At 36.7% G+C, this 16,069-nt stretch overlaps 1 protein-coding gene across 2 annotated transcripts in view; it reads left to right on the plus strand.

Annotated features, from left to right (window-relative positions):
- The first annotated feature begins 707 nt into the window (after positions 1-707).
- Positions 708-16,069, plus strand: part of LOC138318872 (HHIP-like protein 2) — a 31,591-nt gene continuing 16,229 nt past the window's right edge. For both annotated transcript variants that reach the window (XM_069261642.1, XM_069261643.1), the window contains exons 1-2: positions 708-1,700; positions 12,559-12,644. In XM_069261642.1, the coding sequence (XP_069117743.1) occupies positions 708-1,700; positions 12,559-12,644 (1,079 nt within the window). The remainder of the gene's footprint in view (positions 1,701-12,558; positions 12,645-16,069) is intronic.

The raw sequence follows: 16,069 nt of genomic DNA on the forward strand, positions 1-16,069 counted from the left end.
GGAGCCACAAGAGTGCCGAAAGATCAACTTCAGGCGTTTTATGGATCTAAATTTTACTATGTAGAGTTTGATCTTTACCGATTTTTGCTCCGGACCCCTAAAACTGGTCTTAGAGTACTCTGGTGGGTCCATTATATATAAACTGTAATTAATTCTCCGATCCCTATGAATAATTCGACGCCAAGTAACCATGCCGAAGATTTCTCCGTGAAAATAAAGAATATTTCTGCTGTAAAGTAAAAGCAAGCTTTAGAAATCAACAATTTAATTTCAATACACAAGTTCACAATAGTACAAAGACGTCTGCTATAAGTACACTGTAGGTACATGGTTTATAAAAATACAACAGCATGCATTTCGGAATTGTGCAGTCGAGATAACTGCAGCTCTACATTCATGATTGTATGATGCTACTACAGCAAAACAGTTAATAAATACATGTCTAAGTGGCATTTGTATGCGAGTAATATCGTTAAAGCTTAGTTGTGTAAGTGCGATGCCATGTGTAGTCCCTCGGAAGTCATCGTATGCTCTGGGCCTTACCAGCTTATGCTGAATCACTATGCCTGATGTTTTATACGTACACGACAGAGTTAGCGAGGGCACTCGGCTGTTAGCAGACGTGTTTTGTTGTTATCCGTGCTCCATGTGTCCAGCCATGATATAGTTTATTTCCTTAATGAAACCTGGAAACAACGCTCAGCAGTATGAGGACTATGATGTTTAATGTGACCTCCCAACTTGTTAACTTACTATGCTATGTATTCATCATTAATGTATGTGTCCTGAGGCTAACTACTGGCCATCCACAGTGCCTGGACTTCCGGCCTCCCTTCCAGGCCGGTTCTGCATTGACATTTTGTCCTAAGTACCCTACTTTCGGTTGCTGTACAGCAGACGATGACCGCCAGTTGATGTCGGATTACGGTGACATTCGGAACAATGTGCCCTCTGCTTTGTGGCGGGAATGTGGTGGCTATCTTAGGGAATTCATGTGTCTAAAATGTTCACCTTATGCCGCCCATATATTTGACGCTGAGGACTCGATGGTTCCAAGACCATTCCCCGGCCTGTGCAATGGTTACTGTAAAAAATTCCATGCTAAATGTTCAGGCATTATCAAATACATGACTGATGACGCCTCTCTTCTCCGGCGAGTGTCACAAGGAGCAGAAACCTTTTGTCGGGAAATCAGTCTATCCGACAATGACTACTGTTTTCCAGATTTGGAAACCAATGACATTTTAAACAGGAAAATATCGATAGTCCAGGTAACATCAAAAGGTTGTATTTGTATGGAAGAAATAGCTTCTGGACTCCGAAACCCGGTGTTCGCACGACATGCTGGAGATGGCTCCAATCGCCTGTTCGTTGGAGAAGTGACTGGGCGGGTTCAAATATATTTTCCAAATGGTACAAAACTTCACGAACCCTTTCTAGATATACGAAATGATGTTATGAATACAAGAAACGAAGGCGACGAACGCGGTTTCTTGGGAATGGCCTTCCATCCACAATTCAAACAAAATAAGAAGTTTTATCTTTATTACTCCACAAGGATTGTTTCTGGATATGGTAACCATGCCACCAAGATCAGTGAAATGAGAGTTTCAGGAGGTGACCCGAACAAGGCGGACCCTACAACAGAAAGAGTTCTGATGACAATAAACCAACCATATTGGAACCATAATGGTGGCGAGGTTGGTACATTTAATCTATTAACTATGATCCTGTAATATTGTATGTTGGGTACAACAATGTCTTATCTTGCCATGTTCATTGTAAAATAAAATACACCCTACCACACAATTCCAATCGTTACAGTGGATACCATGTGTGCATGACCTTGCAATTGCAATGAGCATCAGCCATGGTTACACAAGTTGTCCTCTAATACTGTTTGACCACAGGTGCTCGTTTCTAATATAAGTATAAGTATAATACTGGGTCAAGGTCTATAACTCGGCCGGCCATATAAAACTACCCAATTTCAGAAAAAGTATGATTATTATCCAACCGTATAGAATATGATAATAGAAATACTCTCAATCGACAGCCAGATAATTTATCTTTAATTTGGTATATGATACAATATAAATCACGCCGTATAAATGTCACTAGGTATCCAGAAACATCGGAAAACAGCCAGATTTCAACTGGTCGGACACTGTGGTGTCCTCCGATAAACACGCCAGGGCTCTAATGGGTAGCTCAAAAACCACTGCATGTCAACATTTCAGCTTCATAGGAATTAAAGTTTGGTAAAAAACAAACTTATCGGTATGTTAGTGTTTATCTATATACCATCCATTGCTCAATACAGCCTTTTGAAATTTCCGATTGAAAAAATGTGTGTCTCTACTGGCTGGCGACATATTATCGTGAAGAACATATTATCGTGATTTTGATTGGCGTGGCATACCGAATGCGATTTTTAAACGATTTTGTGTTTAGAAAGATGACACTTACCAAAATTACCAACAATATTTGTCAAATTTAGAAGAAAATTTAATTTTTAACATAAAATACCAAATTTCAGTAAATCTTACCTCCCAAGTACAACATTAGTCAGGGGGGTGCATGATATCGGCTTTATTCTTAGATAATAGTTCCGATTTATATATCGTCTGCTTCCTCTGATGATAGACAACAGCGTTCAGGTAGCAAACCAGAGAAGAACAGCCTGGCCACGGTCTATATTTTTATTAAGTGGGGAGCCCCTGTTTTGAGCCATGCATAAACAATTAAAAATAAAATATATTCTGAAATTGGTACATCCAATATGGAGGGTTTGATATAAGTTTCATTTTTTTTCAAAAATAAACATAACAAAAATGGGTTAGAGATTACAATTCTGGGCTCCTCCGGAAGTGCGTCTTGACCGGAAATGCTAGCTTTACTTGAAGGAAAATCCATGGCGCGGGTTTAGGCAAAAATATTGAAAAATCCACCTAATCGACCTATGAAATAAATTGGCTTATTTTGCCATTGTGATAGAAGTGCTCAATTTAAGGTTGGTCTTAAGAAAAAAATTGAGTACAATTTTCTGCAATTTTGGGCTAAAAATCATGATATTTTGCAATTTTTCAGGTATTTTTTTGTTGTTACCATGGTATTCACATGCATGAATAAGCGCAGAATATGGCCAAATCTGTATCAAAATATCAAATTGTAATTGCAAAAGTTGTGCTGATTAATTATATATATACTTTTGTACAGGTATTTTTTACAGTTAAATGACTATATCTATATTTCTAAGGCATGCGCCTTAATTTCATAGATTGTCCAAATCTACTGTTTTCTGCTACCTCAATAAACGATAGACTGGTTCCCGCCTCAGTTACCTCCCTTGCGTACGCTTCACTGAGATCCATGGTTACCCGCTACCGGTCCCTAGTGAGCGGAGCGCAGCCTGGCGGAGAGTAGAGAACTAAGGGAAGGGAACCAGTCTAAATAAACGAAAGGTGTAAGGGAGGTAATTCAATTTTAGAAAAGAACGCTGATCGGGGTCATTCAAGCGCTTTTGACCAGACGACAAAATACAAGGTAGTAAACAATGCCGATTTTATTTGTTATTTTATTGTTTACATAATTAATCACCACCAGAAATCATTCAAATATCTTTAAAATTTATTCAGAATGCTAATAATCTATACAAACATGAGAGAAATTTTTGTCATTTTACCAGAAATAGATCGGTAAATGGCGACCTCTTCATTTCCCGTGTCAGCGTAATCTAACGATTGGACATGTCATAAACAATACACGATTTCTCTCTTTTGCAACGCAGTTTTTACATCAATTATTTTTTTTTAAATTAGTTCAAATGTTTATCTTTATGTTGATACCAAATTTAATTTATTCCATCACACGTAACTATTTTTAATATTTTTTTGAAAAAAATCACGATAATATGTTCAGTAAAATGACACGAAAACCTATTTGACCGACTTTTTCCAAAGGGCTGTGTTTATTGTAAAATATTATATAAATTCACTTAAAGCTTATTCATTTGAAGTGTTGTGAACTAAAGATTACTTACAACTCTAAAAATCTAAATTTAAATACAACGTTTAGAAAAAAATAGAGAAAAATCGGCATTTTTTCACGATAATATGTCGCTAGCCAGTAGCCGTCATGTTGATATGTGTATAGTACATTTGTTTTCTCGGCGTTGATTGGTCAATTAATTTTCGAGAGCCAATCAACGCCGACAAAACAAATCTACTGCACACATACTTACATGGCGGCTAGAGACATAAATTTTTCAATCGGAAATTTCAAAGGGCTACGTTAGGCAAATGGATGGTATTTATCCATGGATTTACTAACCGGTAAGTTTGTTTTCTACCAAACTTTCATTCTTATGACGCTGAAGTGTTGACATGCAGTGGTTTTTGAGCTACGCATTAGAGTCCTGGCGTGTTTATCGGAGGACACCACAGTGTCCGACCAGTTGAAATCTGGCTGTTTTCCGATGTTTCTGGATACCTAGTGACATTTATACGGCATGATATATATTGTATCATATACCAAATTAAAGATAAATTATCTGGCTGTCGATTGAGAGTATTCCTATTATCATATCCTATACGGTTGGTTAATAATCATACTTTTTCTGAAATTGGGTAGTGTTATATGGCCGGCCGAGTTATAGACCTTGACCCAGTATTATACTTATGTTTATATTAGAAACGAACACCTGTGGTTTGACAGAAGGGCAGACCACACTCAAACTGTAAAGTCAGTGACATGGTAAGATGAAGAAGTGTCAAATGTGTTGAAATATGAATGAATTCAACTTCTTCAAAGATCGAATCGGAGGAATATGTTGCTTTTTATTATGCTTTTGAATAACTATCAGTCTTGTAAGTGTTTTGGAAGATTGCGGTTATTTCAGGCCTTGTCTGTCTCCGTGTAAAAGTGAGAGTTGTACTCTAAATTACTGTGTATTTTTTGCTAAAAATACCCCTATATACTGTTTTTATATCGTATATAAGGGTATTTTTTACTTATGTATACTATATATGACAGAACGTCAAACTCCTGTGGTAGCACAAACCACCTGGTCACGTTATACTGACAACAGGCAAACCTGAGGAATGGGTATTGAGCTGTTTTATTCTTTCTGGCTATATAGTCAAATTTGTTTACTAACTTCTCAGTAACCAATAAAAAAGTAGTATATAGTTTGGTCTATAGAAGGTAAGTAATTACAAAGAGTGTCCATCTAAATAACCTTTACTCTTGTTCAAGGTCACAAGTCTAAATATGTTATATGGCGTCTTTTCAATCATACTGGGAAGACTTGTCATTAAGTGTGTTAAGTTAATAGTCCTTTTAAACTAATAGTATCTCACCTACTTCCAAGGTCAAATGTAACACAAGTAATATACCACCAACTTTCAAGGTTAAAGAGGTTAAAATGTTGTGGATTTTTTGATAACCAGGAGGTCGATGCCATTGTTCTGGGGCAGTAATGTTAGAATGAAGGCCTGGTGTGAGTGGAATCTACCGAAAATCTGTAAAATGACATTGTATTTAAGTGTCTGAGGCATCAGGTAGCAATGTTTTAAATTTGAAATCTAATAGATCAATTATCAATTATGAATACATATGTCAGAACTTGGGTGACCATTAATGGCTGCCTGTGGATCTGTTGTTTCTTCAGTTGAGTCAGCAATTGTATTGAGGTCCCTCTAAACACTATTCTGTATGATATAAAGTGTGTACCCATTGGCACCAATCCCATGTGAGTGCACACTGCCTTCCACAGGCAGAAGAATGTCAACTAGCTGCAGATGCTAAAGCCCTGAGTGTTGAATGACAATCTACAAAATATGTGTTAATAGACTTGTATCAGTGACAGCCGTCTTTCAAGGTCTGGTAATGATAAAGGTTAGTTAAAGACATCCAGCTTGAGCAGGAAAACAAACGAGGCTCTATCACGGAGAGAAGTCTGAAACACTACATCTGTTTTATTATTGTTTTAGGACACTCACTTTCCAGCAAACAAAATACATGTTATTTTGACAGTGTTATACCTGTCTTCCTTGACTGGATGGTTATGTAGATTTGTTAAATATCAGTCTCCTTCCAGCTGGTATTTTATTGTTCCACTCGGGAGATAAGTAAAGTAATATCAGTACCCAATCTCCACATTGATTTTGCTCTCAGAAGTTCATTCAAGCAAGTCAAAAAGCATTATACAATGATACCTATATGTATCAAGTCCACTCAAAGGACAGAGAAAATGATCTTCATGGTAAAGTGATTCTTACACTCAAGTCAAAATATAGAAAAAATAAGAGAAAACAGATGAGGTGGTTACTGAGGCAGATTTTGCTGATTTTTTTTAATTTCCTTACTAGATATAATATTGCTTGAATCACTAATATTTAGACTATTTTAGAGTTGAAGTTCTATAAACGCCCCCATTCCATAGATTAAGCAATGTTTTATAACTCTGTGATGCCTATAACTTTGACGTTGTATCCTCTATTACATGAATTTTATGTTATGACACATGTATATTTAGCATTCATCAGTCTATGAACAGCCATCCACTTATGATGTCATTATCATTGTGACGTCACATTTATCGTGCCAGCGACGGAAGATGGCTTTTCAAATGGCTGTTACGTCTTTGACGATAATGAGCTCTTTATTCGTTATAGATGCATAATCTCTCTGGATTTTATCATGAAATTATTATCAAATGTAAGTATAAGCTTTGATTATCTTTCAGTTGGCATTCTGATTCATAGCCAATATGAATGCAAACTGGACAGAGGTAAATTCCATGAAGTGCTATCAATGCTCAAATAAACTTCAGAATCTTTCACATATTCATTATGTGAATCACAACATAAAAATGCATATTTACTGTGATAGACTAATGGTTCTCTACAATTCAGTGCCCCCAGCCCCTCCCCTTTTTCAAATACAGAAATTACAGTTTATCATACCCAGACAAATGGTCCATGTTAACTTTACACTTGAGCTTGGTGGTGAATAATGATAACTGAGATCATTTTAGTACTCAAACCAACAGGCTTTTGATTCTGTAGTTATACAATAAATATCTCCGGGTATGGGCAGACAACTCTGTATTATGCAACTAGGATAACAGAATAACTAAAGATATGCATTCAAGTGAGGTAATAAGACTGAATCAAAATTAAATTAATACATTCTAACAAACTAAAATTTCTGGGCTATTGGTACCTTTATCTGACTTTCTTTTCTTGTGTGATAACTGATTGTAATATGACCCAGTTATTTAGAATTGTACATACAGAGTTCTGCTAGGTCATTTTCTAATGGAAAAGTGAATGAAAAAGAAGTGACTGATGTTTTGGGTATGAATCACCTGGTCAGTATGACAAGACTACTCTACACTAAACAGAGGTCAACCACAAAGTCAATCAGATCAGCGTCCTGGAGGCATGAGTTAAGGACACCTGGCGACATCCAACTTCACCATGACGAAGCCTTCAAGAGTGACACTTACCTTACACAACTTAATCATATCTGTTCCCCGCATCATGTACATGTACAATTATAATTGTTCTCAGGAAGTTATATTTGATACTAATTCTTTGCCAGACTTTACATCCTAAATCTTTTTTACACTATTCTGACTGTTTACATTGACCTCAAACATAATCATTGAACAGCAATGATATCTCAATGAGTAGCATATTTGGTTGATTTCATTAGAAGATAAGACAGAGTTACTTCCCTTCCTTTTGGGCCAGCTGAGAGGGGTATATCATGATAAAATCCACAATATTCTCAGAGGTGATTGATATACTTATTTATAATTAGTAATAAACTCGAGATATTTGTTTTTTATTGGCGTTTTCATGGAGATCTCACAAGGACATACAGATGACCCCAAGATAGGAATACAGCTTATCATGGTCAGCCATGGCTGTCTTTTCAGGTATATGTTGGAAGCTCATTAAAATCGGATGTAGTTTGCTTTGATAAAAAGTCATATCTACATCAATTCAAGACTACAAATTAACCCAGAATGGTTATGTTACTGATGCTGAGAGTCTATAACACAAGGGTAGTTTAGGTCGAAGGTGTAACATTAGTAGGGGGTCAATTGGAGCTGTTTTTATCCTACTTTTAATGTTCTTACACAGATTAAGATGTAAAGTCAGTAAATGTTTGTCATTACCATAACAAAATTCTTCTTTTAAGATATGTTTTGAGAATTCAGAATATTTTTATTGAATTATTGATTCAGAGGATCTTCGTAAGATAACTGATAACACTGTAATATCATAGGTATTATATATCCAGATACTTAGAGTGCTGGATTCTACATTCACAAAAAGGAGAACTTTATTTTGTTCATAAAACTGCAGTAAACTTTAAAAAGGATTTAATATAAGTAGTTCAGCATCTCTTCTGGTATAAATTGTATACTAAATGTATAAAGAACTATCAATATTCACAGTGATGGGCATTTATGTGAATAAAGGTTTTTATTCATATGTATTTGCTATCTCTACTAAATTAAAAAAAAATACTTAGTAAATTCATACAAGACACCAAGACTAGTGTTTGTATTGATGGTCTAACAGAAAGTGTATTTGAGTGTATTTGATTTCTACTGACTTAGCATTAAATGGATTAATCTGGGCTATTGCCATGTCTACAGATAAACCACAAAACCTGACTTAAAAAGGTTATTTCAGTGTAATTGTAATTTACTTTAGCTTTTAATGTAACTTACAGTTCTTTTAATGTAACTTACAGTTCTGGTGTAGGTAAACCCTGTCGACATTACTTAAATCCCATAATACCTTCTCTTGTCATTGTCAATTTTAAAATAAAAATATCTCTGATGTTTGTGGTTATGCAAGTCTCTAACTGTATTCTAAGGTACAAAGGTCAATTACTTAGCCAATCACTGAATCAGTCACTAGCCAGTCAACATTTGTAAAACACATTTTACAAATTACAATATATTTCTAAATGGATCTATTTTGCTGCAACTAGTAAGGTGAAATGGTCAAAGATCAATCTTCAAGGATTTTTACAGAATAAAATGCATTCAGGGCATCTGCTTTCGTGGTCTTTTGTCAAGGTCAACGGTTTCAAGGTCATCTGCATATTGTGGTCTTTGACCATGGTTGAAGCCAGCAAATGAAGGCTGAAAACTGATTAGCCTGTAATTGTTGAAATTATTATTACATTTATTATTATTATAAAATGTCATTATTGCCCTTGGTGGTCATCGGTCAAGGTTAAAGGTTAAATTCATTGACCTAAACAATCTGACATGGGATTTGTAGTTACAGTCATCTACAATGTATTGAACATTGGATAAGGACAACATTGTGAGTAGTTTACCTTTTCGTTTTCAATAGATATTGTTTTAACTTGTTCTCTTTTCTGATTTCTGGTATCAGTAATGGTAATAATATATTTTTACACAGTGTTTCCTTTGTTGGTAATTAAAGCACTATGACTGATGTAGTTATCCACCCTTATGTTATTGGTATCAGCTGCTGCTGCTGGCAAATGTTTGATATAGGTTTTACTGATAGGATAAGATTCAAAGCAAACAATGTGCATAAATTGATAAAAATGCAACCCTAGTGAGTTGATAGAGATCACTTGCTCTGATGTCCTATTTCATATTTAATGGGTGCTTTTTGGTTGAGTGGGTTGATATAATATAGCCCTCTACTTCTAGGTAACAAGTTTGAAGCCAACATAGAACACCCTTTAGTTACTAACTGTGGGTTGAAAGCTTTTCTCTGGAGACTCCAACTTTCCTACAAAATCAACCATTTTCAAAAACTGATTTTATTCCAGAGATAAATTTTGTGTATCATTTATGTATAACAGTATGAAATGTTATAATTTCGCTTGATTTGACCAACATCATGGCATAATGCATCGTTGGAGACCCACGGGTGAACGCACTACACTACGCTACACTTATCACCCGTGGGCAAACTCATCGTAAAATCCTCGTAGGTAATTTATATGCATGAAGAATTTGATTGGTTCCAGTATGTTTTTGCGATGGGATTTCATCCAATCAGAGTAAACCTTATTTTACAGTATGCGGCAGCACAACAAGGATGGCCAACACTTGTACCTGGCGAATGTTTGGGTACGCGATACTGTGAGCGCACAAGCGGTGTATGCACGTGTGTGTATGTGCCAGGTAAACTATGAATAAAAGTGTTGTTAGCTTTGTGCATAGCAGTATAGGACTTTATTAGGTATTTTCAGTAATAATATCATGCTTTATTAGGGCAGAAATAGGTATTATCTTATGAGTGTTTTATACTAATAGTCTTAATGTTATTAGGTTTTTTTGTTTATCTTCAAGCTAATAAACCAGCCTTCATTCTGAAGAGTTCCGAACTTTATATCGAGTATTCTAATTGGTCAATTCTAGTATGTGAATTAGCATATTCTACGAGGATTTTACGATGAGTTTGCCCACGGATGATAGGTGTAGCGTAGTGTAGTGTGATCACACGTGGGTCTCCGACGATGGGCATAATGCTAAAAGCTCTTTATTGTGATCCATTTCTTCTTTAATGGAACACATCAATTACCTTTATAAAAATGTACATTTTGACCTGATGAAATTAATTACATGATAAGTTAATTAGCTACATTGATTGATCATGAGGAAAATTAACTGATGCTATATTTCTTCCACCCCAGTCTTATCTGGAAGGAATAGAGCTACCACTGTAATTGCATTCATAAGAAATGTTTAAGGAAAAATCTTCAAATCTTTAAAAAAAACATCACATGTACCCCTCACAGATGTCTATTTTAGTCCAAAAGAGATGTTACCCTTTGGGCGTAAGCCAGTGTTAATTCTAATTAGAGGTTTAAGGATGATGAAGGATTTGGGAGTTATCAGATAATCACTTGAGTAACTGGTTGGTTACTTTGAAGAGGTTAACCCAAAACAACCACTTCTTGATAAGTGTTGTCAGGGTTATACATCCTGGTTATAGATAAACTTAAACAACCACTTCTTGATAAGTGTTGTCAGGGTTATACATCCTGGTTATAGATAAACTTCAATGATTGCTAATTTAAAGATACTTTGCATGAACTAGAATTAATTTTCATTAATAAAGTTTTCCGAAGTTTTCCATTTCATTTACCGTAATGAAAAAATGGAAGCAGAGCAATCATGATATAAAACTTGAAAATGATGAAGTTTCCTTAAGTTGCTGTTGAAGGTCAGGTAAGGTTAAGGATGCTTCACAACTAAATGTAGTAAATATCTTTAATTTCTGTTTTTGTGCTTTAATCCTCAGTAAGAGGGCCAGGACCCTAGATTAATCCAAACTGAACGAAATCTAACTTTAACATTTCATCATTCTGCCTCAGTAATGGGTAGCAGCATTGGTGGTTTTTACCCCTAATTCTGCCAGATAATGAAAATTTCATTGACTGTTTACTGAAAGCTTGCAGACAAATCTAATTGAGTTAAATTTGACAGCAGTCAAGTACTGTTCTCTGCTCCTGTTTCATCTGTTGCTGACCCAGAAAACCTGGGGGCTCCCTATCGTGTTACTTATAAGGATTTCATTTGATCTTCATAAACATCTTGCCTATGTGAGGATAAATTAAAGTATCTCAGATTATCTGATAAAACTCCACCATTTGTTGTGCTAGGCCTACCTTAGAAGATAAAAAGGGGACCAAATAGCTAGCATTACAAATTTCACATTGAGTATTTTGCAATTAACATTAGGCATTATAAACATTAACATGGAATAAACACACACAAACATTACCAATTCATGGATACTTAAGTAATTGTCTACAGTTTCGACCCTGTCTCAGTGCCTTTCAGCAGCACTAGCATTAGGCTAGACGTGGCCACCAGTCTTTAGAATATTAAAAACATCACCAAGATTTGGCTCAATTATTTTGATTCTGTTTTAAACTAAGGGGAGAGAATCTTTGCTGAGAAAGTTTTATCAAGAACATTGAGTCTGGTGGCCAGTTTAGCATCAGGCATGTTGTATTGTATTTTTTCTATTGTACATACATTTTATATCCTGTTATAAATTACTGCAAATATCATAACATAACCTGTTATGTAGACAGTACGTACATATGCAAGTACGGCAGATTGTGACCATGGCTTTGTAAAGATTGATACACCTTTGATACAACGTAATGCACAAGTGATATACATGTAGAGGGATTTATTTTACGACAGAATGTTATTTACATAAGTAACATTAATTTTTCCTGTCTTGTAGGTTTAAGTCCCGTTGAAGTCTGGTTTCAACAAAGATCAAAGAAGTTATGAGATTTTTAAATACAATTTATCAATATCTGTAGCAAGTTTCCAGTTGCAAATTTTGTCAAAAAATTACATCTCTGTTTTTAGCAGATTTTTTTATACTGGGATTTTAAGAAATGGCCCATTTGACGGCTATTTTGAAATTAATACATTCTGAACTCCTTGGTACTATTTGTTGATAAAGTTTAGTTAACTTTGTCACGATGATATTAACAATTATCACGATTGAATTCCAGATCCTGTTTGGTGATGATAACTACCTATACCTGTTTGTGGGGGATGGAGGTGCCGCAGGCGATCCAGAAAATCGCTCCCAGAACAGGTGAAATTTAAGTTACTGTATTTAATCAAATAAGAGCACATGTCACTATAAGCGCCCCTCCCCTGTTTGAGGCCTCAATTAAACAGCCCAGGCATTGGACCGAAACTATCGAAACTGTATACTGGGTAGGTTTGCAATAATTTCATCTTATTAAGCACCTTTTCATTTTCCATTTTTATATGCCTTGGGCGCTTATTGGGTCAAATACGGTATATTACATGAAAAGTTAACTGTCAAAACAACATTTCCTTGTCTCTTTAAAGGTATACCCCCCCCCCCCTCCGGTATTGTAATTAAAGTTAACATTGGACTAAGCAGTATGGGCAGGTAATTAATCAAGATGGTCGGATGGTGTTATATGGCTATAGTAATGTAGTCAACAGTTTTGCTCATTTAAGGTCTGAATAATATACATGACCGTGTTTCCTGTTACCTAAAGATATCATATACTGTAAAAATAGTACTATGGAGATTGTTTTGAGACTACTCTATTTCTAATTTTGAAATACAATTACTAAAATAGTCCCTAAATAATATGGATATTCATGCAAATAGGCTAAAATTTTATGATTACACTAAATTGTGATGGGCTATAGATAACTATACAATCACTGTAATTTGGTCCATGTAAGTGTGATGTACTGGGTGATTAGTGAGAGTTTATCTCAGTTGAATAACTCTATTTAACTAATAAAAATGTCAAATTAATTGTCTGACAGGCTGGACCGCTGAGTCAGGAGTCTCTAACAACACATGTCTGATAAGTGTATATAGCTAGGCACATGTACTCTGTACTGATATCTAGCACTGAAGTACTGCTGTCACAGGCAGTGGTAATATACACAGAGTAAGGAGACTCTTCTGAGGGGGGAGGTTGATATCATTCTTTCATCAAAATCATATTATAACTAGGTCATGGTCAAATTACCACTGAACCAATGTCATAACTGGGTCATTACTAGTTATGGATCTCTACCCATAATTAGATCATGGGTATAGGTTATCACAAGATTACAGCATTATAACTAGCTACATGTATATAGGTCATGTCTTATTGGTCACACCTTTATAAAAATTACGGCAACTTTATTAGGTTATGGCTAGTAGGTCTATGTCATAACTAGGTCATGCATGTGAGGTCATCACTAGGTCAGGATCTCTATGTCATAACTAGGTCATGTATGTGAGGTCATCACTAGGTCAGGATCTCTATGTCATAACTAGGTCATGTATGTGAGGTCATCACTAGGTCAGGATCTCTATGTCATAAATAGGTCATGGATGTGAGGTCATTACTAGGTCAGGATCTCTATGTCATAACTAGGTCATGTATGTGAGGTCATCACTAGGTCAGGATCTCTATGTCACAACTAGGTCATGGATGTGAGGTCATCACTAGGTCAGGATCTCTATCACATAACTAGGTCTTGGATATGAGGTCATTACTAGGTCAGGATCTCTATGTCATAACTAGGTCATGAATGTGTGGTCATCACTAGGTCAGGATCTCTATGTCATAACTAGATCATGGATGTGAGGTCATTACTAGGTCAGGATCTCTATGCCATAACTAGGTCATGGATGTGAGGTCATCACTAGGTCAGGATCTCTATGTCATAACTAGGTCATGGAAGTGAGGTCATCACTAGGTCAGGACCTCTGTCATAACTAGGTCATGGATGTGAGGTCATCACCAGGTCAGGATATCTATGTCACAACTAGGTCATGGAAGTGAGGTCATCACTATGTAAGGATCTCTATGCCATAACTAGGTCATGGATGTGAGGTCATCACTAGGTCAGGATCTCTATGTCTTAACAAGGTCATGGAAGTGAGGTCATCACTAGGTCAGGACCTCTATGTCATAACTAGGTCATGGATGTGAGGTCATCACTAGGTCAGGATCTCTATGTCATAATTAGGTCATGGATGTGCGATCATCACTAGGTCAGGATCTCTTTGTCACAACTAGGTCATGGATGTGAGGTCATCACTAGGTCAGGATCTCTATGTCTTAACTAGGTCATGGAAGTGAGGTCATCACTAGGTCAGGACCTCTGTCATAACTAGGTCATGGATGTGAGGTCATCACCAGGTCAGGATCTCTATGTCTTAACTAGGTCATGGAAGTGAGGTCATCACTAGGTCAGGACCTCTATGACATAACTAGGTCATGGATGTGAGGTCATCACTAGGTCAGGATCTCTATGTCACAACTAGGTCATGGATGTGAGTTTATCACTATGTCAGGATCTCTATGTCATAATTAGGTCATGGATGTGAGGTCATCACTAGGTCAGGACCTCTTTGTCATAACTAGGTCATGGAAGTGAGGTCATCACTAGGTCAGGATCTCTATGTCATAACTAGGTCATGGATATGAGGTCATCACTAGGTCAGGACCTCTATGTCATAACTAGGTCACGGAAGTGAGGTCATCACTAGGTCAAGATCTCTATGTCATAACTAGGTCATGGAAGTGAGGTCTTCACTAGGTCAGGATCTTTATGCCATAACTAGGTCATGGATGTGAGGTCGTCACTAGGTCAGGATCTCTATGTCATAACTAGGTCATGGATATGCGGTCATGCTTGGTCAGGATCTCTATGTCATAACTAGTTCATGGCTGTGAGGTCATCGTTAGGTCAGGATCTCTATGCCATAACTAGGTCATGGATATGAGGTCATCACTAGGTCAGGACCTATATGTCATAACTAGGTCACGGAAGTGAGGTCATCACTAGGTCAGGATCTCTATGTCAAAACTAGATCATGGATGTGAGGTCATCACTAATGTCAGGATCTCTATGCCATAACTAGGTCATGGATATGAGGTCATCACTAGTTCAGGACCTCTATGTAATAACTAGGTCACGGAAGTGAGGTCATCACTAGGTCAGGATCTCTATGTCATAACTAGGTCATGGAAGTGAGGTCTTCACTAGGTCAGGATCTTTATGCCATAACTAGGTTATGGATGTAAGGTCGTCACTAGGTCAGGATCTCTATGTCAGGATCTCTATGTCATAAATAGGTCATGGATGTGCGGTCATGCTTGGTCAGGATCTCTATGTCATAACTAGTTCATGAATGTGAGGTCATCGTTAGGTCAGGATCTCTATGCCATAACTAGGTTATGGATGTGGGGTCATCACTAGGTCAGGATCTCCATGTCATAACTAGGTCAAGGATGTGAGGTCATCACTAGGTCAGGATCTCTATGTCATAACTAAGTCATCACTAGGTCAGGATCTCTATGTCACAACTAGGTCAAGGATGTGAGGTCATCACTAGGTCAGGATCTCTATGTCATAACTAGGTCATGGATGTGAGGTCATTACTAGGTCAGGACCTCTATGTCATAACTTGGTCATGGCTGTGAAGTCATCACTAGTTCAGGATCTCTATGTCATAATTAGGTCATG

This window comes from Argopecten irradians, chromosome 3 (assembly GCF_041381155.1).
Source record: "Argopecten irradians isolate NY chromosome 3, Ai_NY, whole genome shotgun sequence".
NCBI lineage: Eukaryota > Metazoa > Mollusca > Bivalvia > Pectinida > Pectinidae > Argopecten > Argopecten irradians.